We start from the raw sequence: 20,962 nt of genomic DNA, 5'->3' as shown, positions 1-20,962 counted from the left end.
GGGCGAGGGCGGAGCTCGCGGTTGGCGGGGTCGGGGGCGTGGCCTGAGATGAGGGGGCGTGGCCAGAGCGAGGCCAGCAGCTCGCGGTTGGTGGGGCGGGGATTGGGGGCGTGGTCTGATCGTGGGCGGGGCCAGAGCGAGGCCAGCGCTCGCGGTTGGTGGGGCGGGGGCGTGGCCTGAGATGAGGGGGCGTGGCCAGAGCGAGGCCAGCAGCTCGCGGTTGGTGGGGCGGGGATTGGGGGCGTGGTCTATGCGGTGGGCGGGGCCTGCGTGGGGGCGGGGTCAGCGCGGGGCCGGCGCTGGCGGTTGGTGGGGCGGGGCCTGGGGGCGCGGTCGGCAGCGCGTGGTGGGCGGGGCCTAAGGTGGGCGGGGCTTGGGGTGGGCGGGGCGAGAGCCGGAAATGGCGGCCGTGGCGGCGGCGTCTCCCGCTTCGGTGAGGCCTTGGCGGGGGGGGAGGGGCAGGGGGCGGGGGGGGAGGGGCAGGGGGCGGGGAGGAGGGGGGGAGGGGCGGCGGCGGCAGCCCCCGACCCCTCTCCTTTTTCTTTTTCTTTTTCTTTTCCCTTTCTGGTATTTGTAAGCGCTCCGTAGGGGCCAGGCGCTGTACTGACCACCCCCCTTCCCCTCTGCAAAGCCCTGCTGAGAGCTCCCCTCCTCCTCCTCCAGGAGGCCTGCCAGGACTGACCCCGCCCCCGCCCCCCCCGCACGGTGCTCACCTGTAGCTCTTATTGATTACTCGATCTGATTACTGATGGGTCTCTATCGCCAGGGCCCGGGCTGGAGAGTCGGAGGTCGGGGGTTCGAATCCCGGCTCTGCCACTTGGCAGCTGGGTGACCGTGGGCAAGTCACTGCACCTCTCTGGGCCTCAGTTCCCTCATCGGGAAAATGGGGATGAAGACTGGGAGCCTCGCGGGGGGACCACCTCATCCCCCTGTATCTAACCCAGCGCTTAGAACAGTGCTCTGCACGTAGTAAGCGCTTAATATCCACATGATTATTATTATTATTATTATTATTTATTTTGATGCTACTGATGCCTGTCTACTTGTTTTGTTTTGCTGTCTCCCCCTTTTAGACCGTGAGCCCGTCGTTGGGCAGGGATCGTCCCTATCTGTTGCTGAACTGTCCATTCCAAGCGCTTAGTACAGTGCTCTGCACACAGTGAGCGCTCAATCAATACGATTGAATGAATGAATGAATGAATGAATGAATGAATGGGGGATGATACAAGATGGGTTGGACCCAGCCCCTGTCCCACCTAATAATAACGATGGTATTTGTTAAGCGCTTACTATGTGCCAAGCACTGTTTTCAGCACCGGGGGGAGATACAAGGTGATGAGGTTGTCCCCCGTGGGGCTCCCAGTCTTCATCCCCCTTTTCCAGATGAGGGAACTGAGGCCCAGAGAAGTGAAGCGACTTGCCCAAAGTCACACAGCTGACAGGTGGCGGAAGCGGGATTAGAACCCACGACCTCTGACTCCTGAGCCCGGGCTCCGCCCACTGGGCCACGCTGCTTCTGGTAATGATGATGATAATAATGATGGTATTTGTGAAGCGCTTACTATGTGCAGAGCACTGTTCTAAGCGCTGGGGGAGATCCAGGGTCATCGGGTTGTCCCACGTGAGGCTCCCAGGCTTCATCCCCATTTTCCCGATGAGGGAACTGAGGCCCAGAGAAGTGAAGTGACTCGCCCACAGTCACCCGGCTGACAAGGGGCAGAGCCGGGATTCAAACCCATGACCTCCGACCCCCGAGCCCGGGCTCTTTCCACTGAGCTACTCAGGTATCTGTTCAGCGCTTACTAGGCGCCGAGCACTGTTCTAAGCGCTGGGGAAGGTCCAAGGTCATCAGGTTGTCCCACGTGGGGCTCACGGTCCTCATCCCCATTTTGCAGATGAGGTCACGGAGGCCCAGAGAGGTGAAGCGACTCGCCCAAGGTCACCCAGCAGACAAGTGGCGGGGATTAGAACCCAGATCCTTCCGACAGCCAGGCCCCATGTTCTTCCCACTGGGCCACACTGCTTCTCTGCGCTTTTTCTCTTGGTCCAGGAGTGCCGTCCCCCACCCCCGGGCACTGTAGTAAGCGCCCGGGTTGACATAAGATAGGTTTGACATCGTGCCTGTCCCTCCTGGGGCTCCCAGTCTTAATCCCCATTTTACAGATGAGGGAACTGAGGCCCTGAGAAGGCCTTCCCGTACTAAGCCCCCCCTTCGACTCGCTCCCTTTGCTCTAACCCCCTCTCCCCACCCCACAGCACTTCTGTATAAATGTATTTATCTATAATTTTCTTTATTTTGATGCCCGTTGACTTGTTTTGCTGTCCGTCTCCCCCTTCTAGACTGTCGGCCCGGTGGGGGCAGGGATGGTGTCTCTCTCTATTGCGGAACTATACTTTCCGAGCGCTCAGTGCAGCGCTCTGCCCCCTGGAAGCGCTCAGTAAAGACGATTGAATTCGTTCAGTCACACGGCAGACCCCCGGCTGCTGGCCTGGGAGTCAGAGGTTGTGGGTTCTAATCCGGCCCCGCCACTTGTCAGCCGCGTGACCCTGGGCGAGTCACTTCGCTTCTCTGGGCCTCAGTGACCTCATCTGTCAAATGGCGATGAAGACGGCGAGCCCCACGTGGGACAACCTGATGACCTTGCATCTATAGAAGCAGCGTGGCTCGGTGGAAAGGGCCCGGGCTTGGGAGTCAGAGGTCAGGGGTTCGAATCCCGGCTCCTCCGCTTGTCTGCTGCGTGACTTTGGGCGAGTCACGTAACTTCTCTGGGCCTGTCACCTCACCTGTCCAATGGGGACCGTGAGCCCCACGCGGGACAACCTGATGACCTTGTATCCCCCCCAGCGCTTAGACCAGTGCTTGGCCCGTAGTAAGAGCTTCACAGATATCATCGTCCTACCCCAGCGTTGAGAGCAGTGCTTGGCACAGAGTAAGCGTTCAACAGATACCATCGTTATTATCACCGGCAGATCCGTAAGATTAGATTAGACCGGAAGCCCGTCAAAGGGCAGGGACTGTCTCTGTCTGTTACCGATTTGTCCATCCCAAGCGCTTAGTCCAGGGCTCTGCACATAGTAAGCGCTCAATAAATACTATTGAATGAATCTGGGATTAGAACACCCTGGGTGCCGTCTGTAAAATGGGCATTCAGATCGTGAGCCTCACGTGGGACAACCTGATGACCCTGTCTCTCCCCCAGCGCTTAGAACAGTGCTCGGCACGTAGTAAGCGCTTAACAGATACCAACCTTATTATTATTATCGCTCCCCCAGCTCCCCACCCCTGGGCCAGGATCCCCCCCCCCAGGCCCTGCCCACCACCATCCCCTAGGCCGAGCTCTCCTCCGCTGTCGTCTCCTGAGGAAATGGGGACAGAGAGAGGGGCTCGGCGGCTGGGGTCTGAGCAAGGAGCCAGTCCTGAAGAATAATAATAATAATAATAATGTCGGTATTTGTTAAGCGCTTACTAGGTGCCGAGCACTGTTCTAAGCGCTGGGGGAGATCCAGGGTCATCAGGTCGTCCCACGTGAGGCTCCCAGTTAATCCCCATTTGACAGACGGGGTAACGGAGGCCCAGAGAAGTGAAGTTCATTCAACAGTAGTATTTATTGAGCGCTTACTATGAGTGACTCGCCCACAGTCACCCAGCTGCCAAGTGGCAGAGCGGGGATTCGAACTCCTGACCTCTGACTCCCAAACCCGGGCTCTTTCCACTGAGCCACGCTGCTTCCCAATGCGAGGGTTCCCCGATCCATTTCTGCCGGCCCTGGGAAGGGAGTGTGGATCTGGCTTTTCAAGGATCAGCAATTCCCCGTAGTGGAGCTCGTGAGGGGAAATATCTCCCGTCCCCTGGCGTGTTCTCTTGCCCATCTCTGCCCGTTTTCTCTGTCCCCCTCCTCTCTCCTCCCCCACCCTAGACCTAAGTCGTCGACCTCACCACGCCACCATGCCCCTTCTGCTCCTGGCCTCCCGCCTGGGCCAGCTGTGCCCTCACCGCCCTCTCTCCCGGCACCTTTCCACGACCCTTGGCCGGCGGTGAGTCTTTCATTCATTCGGTAGTATTTATCGAGCGCTTACTACGTGCAGAGCACTGTGCTAAGCGCTCGGGAACGGACAAGTCGGCAACAGACAGAGTCTTGAGGAGGGGCAACGGTCCTCGGGGTCACTCTGGGGAGAGGAGAGCCAGACGGGCTCGGGCCGAGGTTTCTCCTCCGAGCCTCCCACCGTAACGGCGTCCGGTGGGGGGGGCGGGGGGCCGGGGCGGTGGGGGGAAGATGGGGGAGGAGGAACTCCGTCATTTCGGGGCTCCTGTAGATATTCCCAGATCCCTTCTCTATAGATCCGGCCCAAGTAATTACTATGAGCTACTGGGGATCAGTCCGGACGCCAACACCGAAGAGGTTAAACGGGCTTTCTTCACCAAGTCCAAAGAGGTACCGTCCGTTCCGGTCCTGGGGGATCTGGGTTTGCTCAGGTGGCGCGCCGTTGGCCGTAAGTGCTTCGAGTTAATAATAATAATAATGATGTCGGTATTTGTTAAGCGCTTACTATGTGCCGAGCACTGTTCTAAGCGCTGGGGTAGACACGGGGGAATCAGGTTGTCCCTCGTGGGGCTCACAGTCTTCATCCCCGTTTTACGGATGAGGTCACTGAGGCACCGAGAAGTGAAGTGACTCGCCCACAGTCACCCGGCTGACAAGTGGCCGAGCCGGGATTCAAACCCATGAACTCTGACTCTAAAGCCCGTGCCCTTTCCACTGAGCCACGCTGCTTCCTGGGGGGCGGAGGATCTGGGGTTTGTTCAGGTGTGAGGCCATTGGCGGGGAGTGCTTTGAGTTCCTTGGAATGGACCGGAAGGAGAAGCAGAACACCGAAGCGCCCAATCAGCCGATCCATCCCGATGGATCCGATCGATCCAACGGGAAGCGGCGTGGCTCAGTGGAAAGAGCCCGGGCTTCGGAGTCAGAGGTCAGGGGTTCGACTCCCGGCTCTGCCACGTGTCAGCTGGGGGACTGTGGGCGAGTCACTTCACTTCTCTGGGCCTCAGTTACCTCGTCTGTCAAATGGAGATTAAGTGTGAGCCTCGCGTGGGACGACCCGATGACCCCGTATCTCCCCCAGCGCTTAGAACAGGGCTCTGCACACAGTAAGCGCTTCACAAATACCAACATCATTATTATCATTATCTGTTGAGTGTTTGCCGTGCGCAGAGCACCGAACCGAACTCTCGAGAGAGAGCACGGTATTACAGTTTATCAGAGTCGATAGACACGTTCCCGGCCCACGGTGAGCTTACATTCCAGAGGGGGAGCTGGACGGGAATAGAGATAAATCGATGGAGAAGCAGCGTGGAAAGAGCCCGGGCTTGGGAGTCGGAGGCCGTGGGTTCTAGTCCCGGCTCCGCCCCTTGTCTGCTGTGTGGCCTTGGCCGAGCCACTCTACTTCTCTGCGCCTCAGTGACCTCCTCTGTCAAATGGGGATGAAGGCTGTGAGCCCCACGGAGGACAACCTGATCACCCTGTAGCCATCCCGGCGCTTAGAACAGTGCTCGGCACATAGTGTGCACTCACTACAGGCCATCGTCGTTATTATTATTAATAGATGGCGGATCTGCACATAAGTGCTGCGGGGCTGAGGGAGGGGTGGATAGAGGGGGAAAATGAGGGGGACGCAGAAGGGAGTGGGAGAAGAGGAAATGAGGGCTTAGTCAGGGAAGGCCTCTTGGAGGAGATGGGCCTGAAATGAGGCTTCGAAGGTGGGGAGAGTCATCGTCCGCTGGATGTGAGGAGGGAGCGTGTTCCAGGCCAGAGGCGGGACGTGAGTGTGAGGTTGGAGGCGAGATCGAGGCAGGGTGAGCGGGTTGGCATTAGAGGAGCGAAGTGTGCAGGCCGGGGATGCCCGCCTTTCCCCGAGCCGTCCCCCTCCATCCCCTCCCCGGCGGGGGAACGAGGGGAGCAGAGTCTCATTCATTCATTCATTCATTCATTCATTCATTCATTCAATAGTATTTATTGAGCGCTTACAATGTGCACAGCACTGTACTAAGCGCTTGGAACGTGCAATTCAGCAACAGAGAGAGACCATCCCCGCCCAACGACGGGCTCACGGTCTAATCGGGGGAGACGGACGGACAAAAACAAGACAACATAATCACGATAAATAGAATCAAGGGGACGGACACCTCATTAACGAAATAAATAGGGGTTCTAACCCCGCCTCCGCTACTTGTCTGCTACGTGACCCCGGGCAAGTCGCTTCGCTTCTCGGGGGTCTCGATGACCTCATCCGAAAAATGGGGATTGAGACCGTGAGCCCCACGTGGGACAGGGACTTGTGTCCACCTCGGTTTGCTTGTATCCACCCCGGCGCTTAGTACAGTCCAGCGCTTAGAACGGTGCTTGGCGCATAGTAAGCGCTTAACAAATGCCATCATCATGATTACAGCCATCATCGGGCAGGGATTGTCTCTGTTGCCGAATTGTACATTCCAAGCGCTTAGTACAGTGTTCTGCACATAGTAAGCGCTCAATAAATACTATTGAATGAAGGAATGAGTTCTAGTGCCTGGCACAAAGTAAGCACTTAAACGCCATCATCATCATCATCATCATTATTCTCTGTGCCTCAGTTACCTCATCTGTAAAATGGGGATTAAGACTACGAGCCCCATGGGGGACAGGGACTGTGCCCAACTCAATTTGTTTGTATCCACCCTGGTGCTCAGTAGAGTGCCTGGCACATAGTAAGCGCTTAACAAATACCATCATCACTATCCAGATTTTTGAGAAGCAACATGGCATAGTGGATAGGGCACGGGCCCGGGAGTCAGAAGGTCATGGGTTCTAATCCCAGCTCTGCCGCTGGTCTGCTGTGTGACCTTGGGCAAGTCACAAGAGAAGCAGCGTGGCTCGGTGGAAAGAGCCCGGGCTTAGGAGCCAGAGGTCATGGGTTCGAATCTCAGCTCTGCCACCTGTCAGCTGTGTGACTGTGGGCAAGCCACTTCACTTCTCTGAGCCTCAGTTCCCTCATCTGTAAAATGGGGATGAAGACTGTGAACCTCACGTGGGACAACCTGATGACCCTGCGTCTACCCCGGCGCTTAGAACAGGGCTCTGCACATAGTAAGCGCTTAACAAATACCAACTTTACTTCTCTGGGTCTCAGTTCCCTCATCTGGAAAATGGGGGTTGAGACCGTGAGCCCCACTTGGGACAGGGACTGTGTTCAACCCGATTTGCTTGTCTACCCCAGAACTTAGTAGAGGGCCTGGCACATAGTAAATGCTTAACAAATACCACAGTTATTATTATTATTATTATTTACAATCGTCCATCTGACCACCTTGAAGCCCGTGGCCAGTACGTGAAGTGCCTGACCTGTGGAAGCAAACATTATCTGGGAAGGGACCAGGCAGGCTCAGTAGACAGAGAGAGAGAGGTCACAGTCTGTCTCGTACTTCTGTAGCGGGGTTTCTAGAGCCGGGTCACGTTTCTTTCCCGAGATTGTCTCTTGCTTCATTCTTTTTTTTTTTCTCTTTGGAGTAACTGCAGAAAGAGAAGATGCTTGACCCCTGGGAGATTTGTGTGACCCCGGGCAAGTTATTAATCTTTCTCTCTGGCTCAGAATCTCCATTTGCTTTCACATATTTAGGGATTCATTTTCAATCTTCAGATGAAAGCCCCGGAGTCAATTCACAGGCCCTCTTCACTATTGCTCGGGGCACTTAACGGGCCAGGTTGACCTGTTCTATCGCTTGTGAAGAACCAGGGCTAACAGAGAGAGCAAGAAAAAGGCTTGTGTTGGGGCTCTCCCGCTGCAGATTCTGAAGGAAGAATTCAGTGGAAATCATGGAGTTCACGAAATTCAGTCGCGTCCGTACGCTTTCCTTATTTTCTGCGGGAGAGAAATAAAAGCAACATGTCATTCATCACAGGGTTTATCTGTCTTTGCCCGGGACGGTCGTTTGAGGGGAATGGTACGGATCACGTAAACTGGCTTCTTTCACCCCATAAACCACGGCACTTATGTACATACCTTTAAATTAGATATCATAAACTTCTGTTTTTCATTCCTATTAATGCCCGTCTCCCCCTCTAGACTTGTAAGTTCGTTACGGGCGGGGAACGCGTCTGCCGATTCGGTTGGATCGGACTCCCCCCGGGTGTTTACACCTGGCAGGCGCTCAGTATATACCGTTGATGGATTGATTGAGTGGGGAGTCCCGGGTTCTGTGAGAGGGAAGTGAGGTTTCGGGGTGAAGGGCTTCAGGATGAACAGAGGAGTCGGAGGGGGCGGGGGGTTCCCGGGGCTCGGGGTCGCTTAGGGCAAACTCTTCCCTCCTGTCCTCTTGATTGGGAAATGCCTGGGCCCTTGGCCAGGGCATGTGTAAAGAGCAGGGGCCCCTCAGAGGACACGAGGGAGGGGAGAGGAGATCTATGCTTCTCTGGCCTTCTTTGCCGTCCATTTCCCTTCTCTCGTTCGAGGGAAACTGAGGCATGGGGAGAAATTTCACTTAAAGCTACCCAGCGTGCCGGGGTATTCTACTCCACATCCCTTCCAGAACCCAGAAGCTCAGGTTTGGACTTTGTCCAGGTGTGAGGAGAGATGGGGTTGAGGTGGTGAATGAGGAGTAACGGGGAGCCTGAAGGAGGGATCAGATGGTTAGGGTCAGTCCATCAGTGGAATTTATTGAGCACGTTCAGTTTGCAGGGCACTCAATTAGGTGCTTGGGAAAGTACAATAATAGTAATAATAATGGCATTTGATAAGCGCTTACTAGATGCCAAGCACTGTTCTAAGCGCTGGGATAGATGCAAGGTGATCAGGTTGCCCCACGTGGGGCTCAATAGCCTGAATCCCTATTTTACACATGAGGTAACTGAGGCCCAGAGAAGTGAAGTGACTTGCCCAAAGTCACGCAGCTGACAAGTGGCGGAGCCGGGATTAGAACCCGTGACCTCTGACTTCCAAGTCCACGGTCTCTCCTCTAAGCCACGCTGCTTCTCTATAGACTTAGAAGACACCATCCTTGCCCCCAAGGAGCCGACAGTCAATCTATTTTGGGCAGAGCGCTGTACTGAGCGCTTAGGAGAGTACAATACCGTAGAGTTGGTAGACTCGATCCGTGCCCACAAGGAGCTAACAGTCTACTGTGGGCAGAGCACCGTACCGAACGCTTGGGAGGGAATAATATGCCATAGAATTGGTAGACACAATCCATTCCCTCAAGGAGCTAAAAGCCATTCTACCGAGGGCAAAGCACTGTACTGAGCACTTACTAATAACAATAACGGTGGTATTTGTTAAGCGCTTACTATGTGCTAGGCACCCTTTTAAGCGCTGAGGTCGATACAGGCAAATGGGGTTGGACACAGTCCCTGTCCCACATTGGGCTCAGAGTCTCGATCCCCATTTTCTAGATGAGGTAACTGAGGCTCAGCGAAGTAAAGTGACTTGACCAAGGTCACACCGCAGGCAAGAGGCAGAGCCGGGATTAGAGCCCATGACCTTCTGACTCCCAGGCCCGGGAGACACGATCGGTAGACACGATCCGTGCCCGCGAGGAGCCGACGGATAGTTTACTGCGGGCAGAGCACTGTACTGAGCGGTTGGGAGAGTACAATCCCCTAGAGTTGGTGGCCACCAGCCCTGCCCTCAGGGCGTGAGGAGCGAAGCCGTGGGGAGTCACCCTCACGTTTCCGGTCCCCCCCGCCAGCTGCACCCCGACCGGGACCCCGGCAACCCGGCCTTGCACAGCCGCTTCGTGGAGTTGAACGAGGCCTACCGGGTGCTCAGTCGAGAACACAGCCGCCGCAGCTACGACAGCCTGCTCTACTCCAGCCCGCCACCCGCCCCGCGGCCCTCCGCCCGGCGTGGCTCCCAGGCCTCCTCCGCCTCCAGGTGGGCCGGCTAATCGATCGGTCGATCGATCGATCGATCGTACTTACGGTACGCTCGCCCTTGGGAGTTCCCTCCGGATTGGTGGTTTCCTCCCCCAGGGCCCCCCTCGTGCGGCCCCTTAAGCTCTTCCACTGGCTTTCCCTAACCGGTCGCTCATCATCGTCAGTGGTATTTATTGAGCGCTTACTGAATGCGGAGCACTGTCCCAAGTGCTTGGGAAAGTACCCTACAGTCGAGTTGGTAGACCCGTTCCCTGCCGCAACTAGATTATTTCAGATACCTGGCACTTCCCCACCATGGCCCCTTCTCTCCTCCCAGAGCCCCATTCCATTCCCCAAGACCCCCCCGTGTCTCCTCCTAGAACCCCGATCCATTCCCCCAAGGCCCCCATCTCTCCTCTCAGAGCCCCAGTCCTTTTTCCCCAAGACCCCCGTCTCTCCTCCTGGAACCCCAGTCCATTCCCCGCAAGACCCCGTCTCTCCTCTCAGGGCCCAAATCCATTTTCTCCAAGACCCCCGACTCTCCTCCTAGAACCCCAGTCTATTCCCCCCAAGACCCCCGTCTCTCCTCCTAGAACCCCAGTCCCTTTCCTCCAAGACCGCCACCTCTCCTCCTAGAACCCCAGTCTATTCCCCCCCCCCAAGACCCCCGTCTCTCCTCCTAGAGCCCCAATCCATTTTCCCCAAGACCCCCTATCTCTCCTCTTAGAACCCCAGTCCATTCCCCCCAAGACCCCCACCTCTCCTCTCAGAGCCCAAATCCATTTTCCCCAAGATCCCCCTGACTCTCCTCTTAGAACCCCAATCCATTTTCCCCAAGACCCCCGGTCTCTCCTCCTAATAATAATCATAATAATGTTGGTATTTGGTAAGCGCTTACTATGTGCCCAGCACTGTTCTAAGCGCTGGGATAGACACGGGGGAATCAGGTCGTCCCACGTGGGGCTCACAGTCTTAATCCCCATTTTACAGATGAGGGAACTGAGGCACCGAGAAGTGAAGTGACTTGCCCAAAGTCACACAGCCGACAAGTGGCCGAGCTGGGATTCAAACCCGCGACCGCTGACTCCAAAGCCCGTGCTCTTTCCGCTGAGCCACGCCGCTTCTCTAAGCAGCTTCCTAGAGCCCCCGTCCATTTGCCCCAAGACCCCCTTCTCTCAGAGCGCCGGTCCATTCCCCCCAAGACCCCCAGTCTCTCCTCCCAGAGCCCCGGTCCGTTCCCCCCGTGTGGCCCCCCAGCTCGGCTCCCGGGGCCCCAGTCCGCCTTTGTCCCTCCGCAGGTCCGGGCCGGCCTCCGACGCCAAGTACTGGTCCCAGTTCCGCAGGATGAGGCCCGAGGGGCCGGGGGAGCGGCGGCAGCAGCAGAGACGCAACCAGCGGGTCCTGGGCTACTGCCTCCTGCTGATGCTGACGGGCATGGGTCTGCACTACTTCGCCTTCAGGTACCCCCCCGGCTCTGGGAAAGGGGCGAGGCTTAGGTGGGTGGGGGGGTCGACGCGAGACTCTGGGGTGGCACTGGCTCAAGGGGAACCCCCCCCCCATTCGCCCCCACGCGTGGGGAACTGCTCTCCCCCCCGACCCCCACCCACCGCCACTCAGTCGGTGTGAGCGCCCGCTACGTGCGGAGCGCTGGGCTAAAGCACCCGGGAGAGGACGGTACCACAGAATCGGCAGACACGTGCCCCGGTCTAGAGGATGGTCCCAATCACTCGAGAACCGGTCCTTCCTCCCATCCCGTGGGTGGAGAGCCCTGGAAGATTCCTCCTCATCCTACCATCATCCCCACCTCTGGAATTCCCCCTTCAGGGTGCTGGAACAAGTCCATCGGAGATTCATGGACAAGAAGGACCGGGTCTTCACCGCCATCTACAACGAGACCAGAGCCCGGGCAAGGTCCTCACCCATCTCCTGCTCTTCTTCCCCTCCCTCCCCGGCCCCCGCCGTGCCCCGTCTCCCCCTCTCCTCCCTGACTCTCTCCGCCCTATCCTCCTGCCCACCCAGCAGTTTAACACTCAGTCGGTCGTATTTACTGAGCGCTTACTGCTTGCAGGGCACGGTACTAAGCACTTGGGAGAGTACATACAATATAACGGATTCATTCTCTGCCCACAACGAGCTTACGGTCTAGAAGGGGAGACAGACATGAATAGAAATAAATAAAATGAGAGCTAGGTACATAAGTGCTGTGGGGCCGGCGGGGGGGGGGGGGGGTGGATGAATAAGGGAAGCAAGTCAAGGTGACGCAGAAGGGAGTGGGAGAGGAGAAAAGGAGGGCTTAGTAATCAGTTGTATTTATCGAGCGCTCACCGAGTGCTGAGCACCGTATTAAGCGCTTGGGAGAGTACAACGTAACGGTCCCATTCCCTGCTTACAACGAGCTCACGGTCTAGAGCGGGAGACAGACGTTAATGGAAATAAATAAATGACAGCCAGGGACATAAGTGCCGTGGGGCCGGAGCGGGGATGAATAAAGGGAGCAGGTCAGGGTGACGCAGGAGGGAGCGGGAGAAGAGGAAAGGAGGATTTAGTCAGGGAAGGCCCCTTGGAAGACATGAGCCCTCATAAGGCTTTGAAGGGGGAGAGAATAATTTTCTGTTGGATATGAGGAGGGAGGGCATTCCAGGCCGGAGGAAGCACGTGGGCGAGAGGATGGTGGCGAGACAGATGAGACGGAGGTACGGCGAGTAGGTTGGCGGCGGCGGGGCCAAGCATGCGGGCTTTAGTAGAGTGGCAAGGTCAGGTAGGAGCGGGCGGGCGATTGCTTTAAAGCCGACGGTGAGGGGCATCTGTCGGATGCGGAGGCGGATGGGCAACCGATGGAGGTTCTCGAGGAGTGGGGAAACACGGCCCGATCGTTTCTGCAGCAAGACGATCCGGTCGGCAGAGCGAAGTACGGACGGGGGTGGGGAGAGACGGGAGGCCGGGAGGTCAGCGAGGAGGCCGAGACGGTCAGCGGAGAGGCGAGATAGGATAAGGTGCTCGGATTAAGGCGGTAGGAGTTAATGGCTGGAGGGGAGAGGGTGGATCGTGGCGACGCTGTGAAGGTCGAACAGACGGGATTTAGTAACGGATCGACTATGTGAACCCTCCCCTCGTCTCCCCGAATCCCCGTGCGTTCCGACCCGGGCCTCCTCTCCCTTCTCCTCCAGGACAAGCAGGGCCCGTCTGCTGCAGGAGCGAGGGCAGAAGCCGGCGGGGGCAGAAAAGTGACTCCTCCGCGGGCCAGACCGCCCGTCCCCTCCGCTTACCCCCGGGGGCTCCGGCCGGGACCCCCAAGCCAAGTAATAAACCGGGGGAGCGCGTCGCAGCCCGTCTTCTTCCTTCGAAGCCCCCCGCCCACCCTCGGCGGGCCCGGGCCCGAGCTCTCCGGGGGCTCTGGCCGGGACCCCCAAAAGTTGCAATAAACTGGGGAAGCTGGTTGCGGTCTCTTTGCTTCTAAGCCCCTCGCCCACCCCTCACCCCGCTCGGCAGGCCCGAGGTCCTCGGGGGCTCTGGCCGGGACCCCCAAACCGTGCGATAAGCCGACCGGGACCCCAGCATCACGCAATAAACCGGGGGAGCAACTAAAGTGCAGCCCGTCTCCTTCCTTTGAAGCCTCCCCCCGCCCCGGCAGTCCTAGCCCCGAGGTCCCCGGGAGCTCCGGGCGGGACCCCCGAAAGGTGCGATAAAGAGGGGGAGCGACATGGCGGGCCGCGTCGTTCCTTCGAAGCCCCCCGGCCCACCCTGGGCAGGCCCAGCCCCGAGGCTCGCGGGGGTCGGGGGTGGGGGGGTGGGGGGCCGCGGACGGGCTCCCCGCCCCCCGCCCGGTCCGGTCCCGTCCTGGCCGGTCCCGGCCCCTCCCCCTCGGGGCAGGTCGGGGCTGCGGGTCACACGAGAGACCCCCCGCCCAGGTTCCCCGCCGTCCAGTCCGGCCGGCCCCGGGTTAAGACCATGCCGGCCCCCCGGCCCCAGCCCCGCTGCCATGGGTCCCCTCCTCCTCCTCCTCCTCCTGCTGCACCAGCCGGGCCCGGCACAGGTAGGGGGGCACCCCCCGGACGGGCCGGGGGGACCCCAAACACACGCACACCCCTCCAGGGGGGCCGGCCGAGCCCCGCTGCGACGAGGGACCGGGCGCCGCCAAGGTGACCGCGGCCGCACCCCCTTCCCGGGGGCGGCCGGCCACCCCCCGGAGCCCCCGGGGCTGGGACGGGAGGCTCCGGGGTCCCCGGCCCTCGCCCAAGCGGGGCCCTCCCTGCCCCAGCCCGGCTGCAGGAACAAACGGCCGGGGGGGTGGGGGGCAGGGGAGCCGGAAGACGGTCTTTGGGGGTGGGGAGGTCTGGGGGGGCCAGGGAGCGGAGGCCCGCTCCCCCCACCCCCCAGCATCTGAAGCCCCCCAAGATGATGCTCCTTCCCCCGCAGCTGCTCGACTCCCTCCCCGCAGAGCAACCCCAACCGGGAGAAGGTAAGAGGAGAAAGTGGGTGGGGGGGACACGGGGGGGATGGGGGAGGTCGAGGCGGGGCCCGCTCAGTCCCCAGAGAAGAGCGGCGGACGGGGCGCCGGCCCCAGAGTCGGAGGATCTGGGTTCCGATGCCGGTTGCCTGCCGGGTGACCTCGGACGGGTGGCTTCCCTCGTCTGGGCCTCGGTTTCCGCAGCCCGTCCTCCACCCGACCGCTCGGAGGGCGAGCCCGTCCGCCCCGAGCCACGTGCGACGGGCGCCGGCTCCGTCCCGATGAAACCCGGGTGGACCCCGGTGCTCGACACACGGCGTGGCCCGGTGGAAGGAGCCCGGGCTTGGGAGTCGGAAGGTCGCGGCTCCTAATCCCGCTGGTCGGTGGGGTGACCCTGGGCCGGTCGCTCCGCTTCTCCGGCCTTCGGTGACCTCATCTGTAAGATGGGGATGAAGACCGGGAGCCCTATTTGATGACCTTTGCATCTACCCCAGCGCTTAGAACGGTGCCGGGCACTTAGTAGGGGCTTAACAGATAGCCACATCGCCGTTAGTAGTAGTAGCAGTAAGAGCGTACCACGTAGGCCGCTGGGGAGGCGGGCCGGGGCGAAGGGGCGGCGGGGTCTTGGGGGAGAGCCGGCTCCGGGCAGGGGGCGGAGGGCTGCCGTTGACCCTTTACCGTCTCGCCGGCAGCGGTGCCCTGGCTGCAGGTGTTCAGCGGCGCTTCCTGCCAGCCCGGGCAGGTGCCGGTGTCCCTGACCGTGGAGTTCCCCCAGGAGGTCACCCATCTGATGGTGCCCGGTCGCGTGACCCTGCGGCGCTGCGGCGGCCGCTGCCCCGACGAGGCCTCGGAGTGCTTGCCCACCGGGCAGCGCCCCGTCCGCATGCGGGTGCCCGGGGGGACCCGGGGGGGGGGGGGGGCCTCGCCGGATACTTCCGGAGTAACGGAGCGGGGTGGGCCCGGGGCCGTGCCGGAACAGCGGGGCCCGTCCGGCACGTGGCTCGCCGCTCCCGGGCAGGTGGGGAGAGAAAGAAAGAGAGACAGAGACGGAGAGTATGGGGAGGGGGGAGGTTTGTGAGAGAGACAGAGGGAGGGAAGGAGGGGCAGGAGGCAAGGGGGCAAAACCAAACTCTGCCAATCTTCCCCACCATGAAGAGCTCCTGCTCCCACCGGGAAACTCTCCTCCGGCCCCTTGGCCTCCTCCCCACCCCCTCTGTCTCTCTGTTTCTCTCTGTCTCTCCCCCCGCACAGACACAACCCTCCCTCCCTCCATTCCCCTTTCCCCCCGGCCCCACCTGGACAGATCCTAATGATCAAGGACCAGAGCAAACGACTGAAAGAGTTTACCCTCGAGGAGCACATCCACTGTGAATGCAGGTACCCAGAGGGACACGGGGGAAAAGAAACCCGTCCGTGTGCGTGTCCATATGTGTGTGTCTGTGTGCGTCCGTGTGTGCGTGCGTGTGTGTTGGCGGGGCACAGAGATGAAGATTGCTGGGCAGGGTGGCATGTTTTGGGGAGAGGAGGGCTGGGGCCTCGATTAGAGATCAGAATTCCTAGGTTCTCTTAGACAGTTTTTGTCTTTTTTGTTCTCTTCTCCGTTTTTCAGACCAAAGAAAAATAGCTCTGCGGTGCCAGAGAGGTAAGCTACCCACAGCGGTCTGCCCCTACCCCTACCCTGGTTGCTGAAGAGAGGAAAGCCGTTCATCTGCTGGCCTTCAGCGGGAACTCCAGGGCTAGAAAGGTCCGGCCGGGCGAGCCCTGGGCCCGTTCTTCTGCCGGGATCTCCCTCCCCTACGAACTACCTCCCGGAGGCTTGGTCCTGTCCCTTAATCATGGTGTTCGTTAAGCGCTTGCCATATGCTGAGCGGTGTTCTCAGGGCTGGGGTGGATACTGTGAGCCCCACGTGGGAAAACCCTATCACCTTGTATCACCCCAGTGCTTAGAACAGTGCTAGGCACGTAGTAAGCGCTTAACAAATGCCATTATTATTATTATTATTATACAGGTTAATCAGGTCGGACACGGTCCCCGTCCTAACCGGTGCTCTCGGTCTAAGCAGAAGGGAGAACAGGTACCGAATCCTCTTTTTACGCTTGAGCAGACCGAGGTCTTGACTTGCCCAAGGTCCCCCAGCGGGCAAGCGGCAGAGGCGGGATTAAAACCCAGGTCCCCTGACGCCCAGGCCCGAGCTCTTTCCACTAGGCCACGCCGCTTCCCTTCCCTGGCTTCAGCCCCTTTCTGGGGTGCTGACTCCATTGCCTCGCGCCCTCCGGAGCGCTTAGCTCAGCGCTCTGCACTCAGTAAGCACTCAGTAAACGCGATTGATGGATAAATACGCTTGGCGGCTGGGTCCCGTCCCCGTCGGGGGTAGGAGGACTGAACGGGAGAAACGGTTCCGCAGAGGCCCTTGTCCTGCCTCCTTACAGGCAGCGCCGTGACCCCTGCTCCCAGAGACAGCAGAGGCCCCGTCCCCGCACCTGCTGCTGCCGCTGCCGACGCCGCGGCCTCCCGCTCTGCCAAAGGCGGGGCCTAGGCCTCGACCCGGACACCTGCCGGTGAGGGACGAGGGCCCGGAGCTGCGGGGGGAAGGGACGACGGGGAACCGGCGGGGAGGCCGGGGAAGGGACCGGCCGAGGGAGAGGGAGTGGGGGGGCCCGGAGCAGGGGCACCGGGAGAAAGAGTTTCACCGGGGCACAGACTCTTTGAGCTTGGAGATGGGGATGGGGGGACTTCGCGGAACGGTCAAGAAGGGCGAGGCCTACTGGAGACGGGGTGAGGTGAGTGGGTGGGTCCCAGGGGGAACTGTCTGGGGCTCTGGAGACGGGATGGAGTTGGACCAGACGGGCCCTTTCTTCCCCCTCCTCCCTTTACAGGTGCACGGAACCGCGACGATGACTCCCCTGTCCCCCCGCACCCCCCGGCCCACGCAGGTGGGACCACTCCCCCAACCTCCTCCCCGGCCCGGGCACTTCCACCCCAGAAAACAGCGCAGCAGCCAAGCCTCCAGCCGAGGAGGAAGCTGCTCGGCGACGACGCTTCGGCCCCTCGACTCCAGGCGGCTGGGTCGGCCCGTACGGCCTGGAGGGGAGCATCGTTCGGGGGAGTGCAACGTCAGGGCTGACCCAGGCCGGCCCGGGGGAGGACGGGAACATCTCACCTCACTATTTACCCTCCGACCCTTTCTGGCCAAATCCCGTATGCCCTCCTGATGTCCCCTCACAACCAGCCCCCGCTCTGTGGGTTGGGGTGAAGACTTCCCAGAGCTTCAGTAAATTGGTTTTGGCTTCTGTTCACAAACTGTGCCGACCCTCCTACCCTGATTGACCTCATGATAGGCATATGGAAAAAGCTACTTGTCACCGTGTGTGTCGGTTTCCCCGTGAATGAATGACTCAATCGCTCAATAATGATAATAACAATCGTGGTATTTGTTAAGCGCTTACTATGTGCCGGGCACTATTATAATCGCCGGGGTAGTTACGAGACAATTAGTTTGGACACAGTCCATGTCCCACAAGGGTCTCCCAGCCTTAATTATCGATTTACAGAGGAGGGAGCTGAGGCACAGAGAACTCAAGCGATTTGCCCGAGGTCAAACAGCAGACGTGATGGTGTGAGGATTAGAACTCAGGTCCTGACTCCCAGGCCCGTGCTTTACCCACTAGGTTGCGCTGCTTTAGTGAGCACTTACCGTTTGGAGGGCACTGTACTGAGCACTTGGGAGAGTATTCGCCACAATAAAACAGACCCGTTCCCTGCCCGCAACGAGTTTACAGCTTTGAGGTGAGTTTACAGTCTAGAGTCAATAGGATTTATTGAGCGCCTACTGTGGGCAAAGCACTGTTCTAAGCCCTGGGGAGGGGGCAAAAACTCGAAGAAATCAGCTCCCCTTGGAGAGAGGAAAAGAGCCCTTCTTTAGAGTGTAACCTTGATGTAGGCAGGGAATGTGTCAGCTAACTCTTGTACTCTCCCAGGTGCTTACCACTGTATGCACTTACTGCTTACTTACTGCTGCTCTATACATAGTAAGTGCTCAATAAATACCATTCACTGATAGTCAATCTTATTTATTGAGCACTTACTGTGTGCAGAGCTCTAAACTAAGCGCTTGGGAGAGTACGCTGTAACAGATATATTCCCTGCCCACAGCAAGTTTACAGTCTAGAGGGGGAGACGGACATTAATATTACAGGTTTTAATCGAATTACAGATATGTACCTTTGTGCTGAAGGGATGGGAGGGGGAATGAATAAAGGAAGCAAGTCAGTGGGAGAAGAGGAAAGGAGGGCTCAGTCAGGGAAGGCCTCTTGGGAGAGACGGGCCTTCAATAAGACTTTGAGTGGGGAGAAGACGGAGAAGGAAGAAGGAAGAAACTCGTCTCTAGACTGTAAGCTCGTTGCGGACAGGGAACGTGACTGTTATATTGTTTTTTAATACTCTCCCAAGTGCTTAGTACAGCGCCCTGCAAACAGTAAGCGCTCAAAAAAGCGGCGTCGCTTAGTGGGTCCTGGAAGTCGGGACCTGGGTTCTAATACCGGCTCCACCACGTCTGCCGTGTGACCTCGGCCAGAGGCAGGGCAAGGGCAAGAGGTCGGCGGCAAGAGAGGCAAGATGGAGGTACAGCGAGGTGGGCATTAGAGGAGCAAAGTGTGCCCGCTGGGTTGAAGTGGGAGGTGAGGTAGGAGCGGGTAGAGAGATTGACTGCTTGAAAGCCGACGGTGGGGAGTGGAAGAGACTGTTCCCCCGTCCTACGCCCTTGGGCTCTCCTCCTTTCTGCTGAATCCGAAGCTGAGGCCGGGCAGCCGGACAGAAGGCACGGGGCCGGGAGCTTGGGAGGAAAGGGGAAAATGCGGAATCGGCAATCTCCCTCGGGGCCAGTTTCCATCCTAATTTCACTTCGCCAGGAGACGGGACGGAGACGGGCAGGAGGGAAGGGGGAGGCGGGAGGACGGCTCGTCCGTTTCACGGCTGTCGAGGGACTACTTCCCTCCGAGTCATAGGCTCCCAAGAGCCTGTTGAGCTGGAAGAGCTTATTGACTATTGATTGACTGATGGATGGTAGTTGATTCGTTCAGTCGTATTGAGTGAGCACTTACTGTGGGCAGAGCACTGTACTAAGCGCTTGGGAGACGTAGGTACAACAATAAGCCAGACACATTCCCTGCCCACCACGAGCTGTCTAGCAGAGGAGGCAGTCACTGAAATAAGTTACGGAGGAGGTGGTAACAGAGTCTATACAATAGACTGTGAGCCCGTCACCGGGCAGGGACGGTCTCTATCTGTTGCCGAATTGTACGTTCCAAGGGCTTAGTACAGTGCTCTGCACATAGTAAGCGCTCCATAAATACTATTGAATGAATGAATAGGTTCCCAAATACTCCTGAGGTGACTCAAGTGCTTAGGTGGCATGGAAGGGCTGAGGGTGGTTATTTGACGAAAGCCTCCTTGAAGAGATGTGATATAATAACAATAATCATGGTTTCTGTTGAGCGCTTACTACGTGCCAGGCACCGTACTAAACGCTGGGGCGGATAGGAGCAAATCGCGGTGGACACAGTCCCTGTCTCACGTGGGGTTCACGGTCTTGATCCCCATTTTACAGATGAGGTAACTGAGGCCCCGAGGAGTGAAGTGACTTGCCCAAGGTCACCCAGCAGACAAGTGGCAGAGCTGGGATTAGAACCCATGACCTTCAGACTCCCAGGCCCCTGCTCTTTCCACCAGCCCACGCTGCTTCGCGTGATCTCAGAAGGGCTTTGAAGATGGGGAGAGCAGGGAAGGGAGTTCCAAGCCGGGGGAAGGAGTCATGCAATCATACATTCATTCAATCGTATTTATCGGGCGCTTACTGTGTGCAGAGCACTGTACTAAGCGCTTGGAGAGTATGATTTGGCAACAGATAGAGACAATCCCTACCCAACAACGGGCTCCCAGTCTAGAAGGGGGGAGACAGACAACAAAACAAGTAGACAGGCATCGATAGCATCAATATAAATAAATAGAATTATAGATCTATACACATCATTAATAAAATAAATAGAATAACAAATATGTACACATATACACAAGTGCCGTGGGAAAGGGAAGGGGGATAGAGCAGAGGGAGGGAGTCGGGGGAATGGGGAGGGGAGGAGGGGCAGAGGGAAAGGAGGGCTCAGTGTGGGAAGGCCTCCTGGAGGAGGTGAGCTCTCAGGAGGGCTTTGAAGAGGGGAAGAGAGTCAGTTTGGCAGAGGTGAGGAGGGAGGGCGTTCCGGGACAGCGGGAGGACGTGGCCCGGGGGTCGACGGCGGGACGGGCGCAGACGAGGCCCGGTGAGGAGGTGAGCGGCAGCAGAGGAGCGGAGTGTGCGCGCTGGGCTGGAGAAGGAGAGAGGGAGGTGAGGTAGGAGGGGACAAGGGGATGGACAGCTTGGAAGCCAAGAGTGAGGAGTCTGGAAGTGAACAAGAAGCCTACAGCGCCTGAGAATGGGGCTTTCCATCGTCTTTGAGGGATCACTATCTCTCGAGTAGTAGGCGTGGTAACGCTTATTAAATGCTGACTGTGTGCAGAGCTGGGCTAAGCGCTGGGAAGTAGACATCGTCCCTGTCCCTCCGAGGGCTCCTGATCTAAAAAGTGGGACGCGTGGGATTA

The 20,962-nt window shown here is 58.5% G+C and overlaps 1 protein-coding gene and 1 long non-coding RNA gene across 3 annotated transcripts; both read left to right on the top strand.

Annotated features, from left to right (window-relative positions):
- The first annotated feature begins 376 nt into the window (after positions 1-376).
- Positions 377-13,467, top strand: DNAJC4 (DnaJ heat shock protein family (Hsp40) member C4). The gene is made up of 7 exons (XM_029061600.1): positions 377-433; positions 3,918-4,035; positions 4,340-4,433; positions 9,716-9,900; positions 11,180-11,341; positions 11,706-11,792; positions 13,049-13,467. The coding sequence occupies exons 2-7, from the start codon at positions 3,947-3,949 to the stop codon at positions 13,107-13,109; spliced, it is 678 nt and encodes a 225-aa protein (XP_028917433.1). The 5' UTR covers positions 377-433; positions 3,918-3,946; the 3' UTR covers positions 13,110-13,467.
- A 789-nt stretch (positions 13,468-14,256) lies between these two features.
- Positions 14,257-16,377, top strand: LOC114810310. Of its 2 annotated transcripts, XR_003758016.1 has the most exons (4): positions 14,257-14,340; positions 15,632-15,705; positions 15,938-15,970; positions 16,338-16,377. It is a non-coding gene; the product is annotated as an uncharacterized LOC114810310 (long non-coding RNA). The 2 variants fall into 2 exon arrangements; XR_003758015.1 differs by lacking the exon at positions 14,257-14,340 and having other exon boundaries at positions 15,424-15,705.
- Positions 16,378-20,962: the final 4,585 nt, after the last annotated feature.

Source organism: Ornithorhynchus anatinus, chromosome 3 (genome assembly GCF_004115215.2).
Source record: "Ornithorhynchus anatinus isolate Pmale09 chromosome 3, mOrnAna1.pri.v4, whole genome shotgun sequence".
Classification (NCBI taxonomy): domain Eukaryota; kingdom Metazoa; phylum Chordata; class Mammalia; order Monotremata; family Ornithorhynchidae; genus Ornithorhynchus; species Ornithorhynchus anatinus.
Note: the sequence above shows the minus strand (reverse complement) of the source record. Positions and strands in the feature narration are given on the sequence as shown.

What these genes read in the sequence shown, in the direction of transcription:
- DNAJC4 (XM_029061600.1), top strand. Translation starts at nt 3,947, where the DNA reads ATGCCCCTTCTGCTCCTGGCCTCCCGCCTGGGCCAGCTGTGCCCTCAC. An exon ending in TCCACGACCCTTGGCCGGCG is followed by an intron (nt 4,036 to 4,339) that starts GTGAGTCTTTCA and finishes CCTTCTCTATAG; the next exon opens with ATCCGGCCCAAGTAATTACT. An exon ending in CTGCACTACTTCGCCTTCAG is followed by an intron (nt 11,342 to 11,705) that starts GTACCCCCCCGG and finishes TTCCCCCTTCAG; the next exon opens with GGTGCTGGAACAAGTCCATC.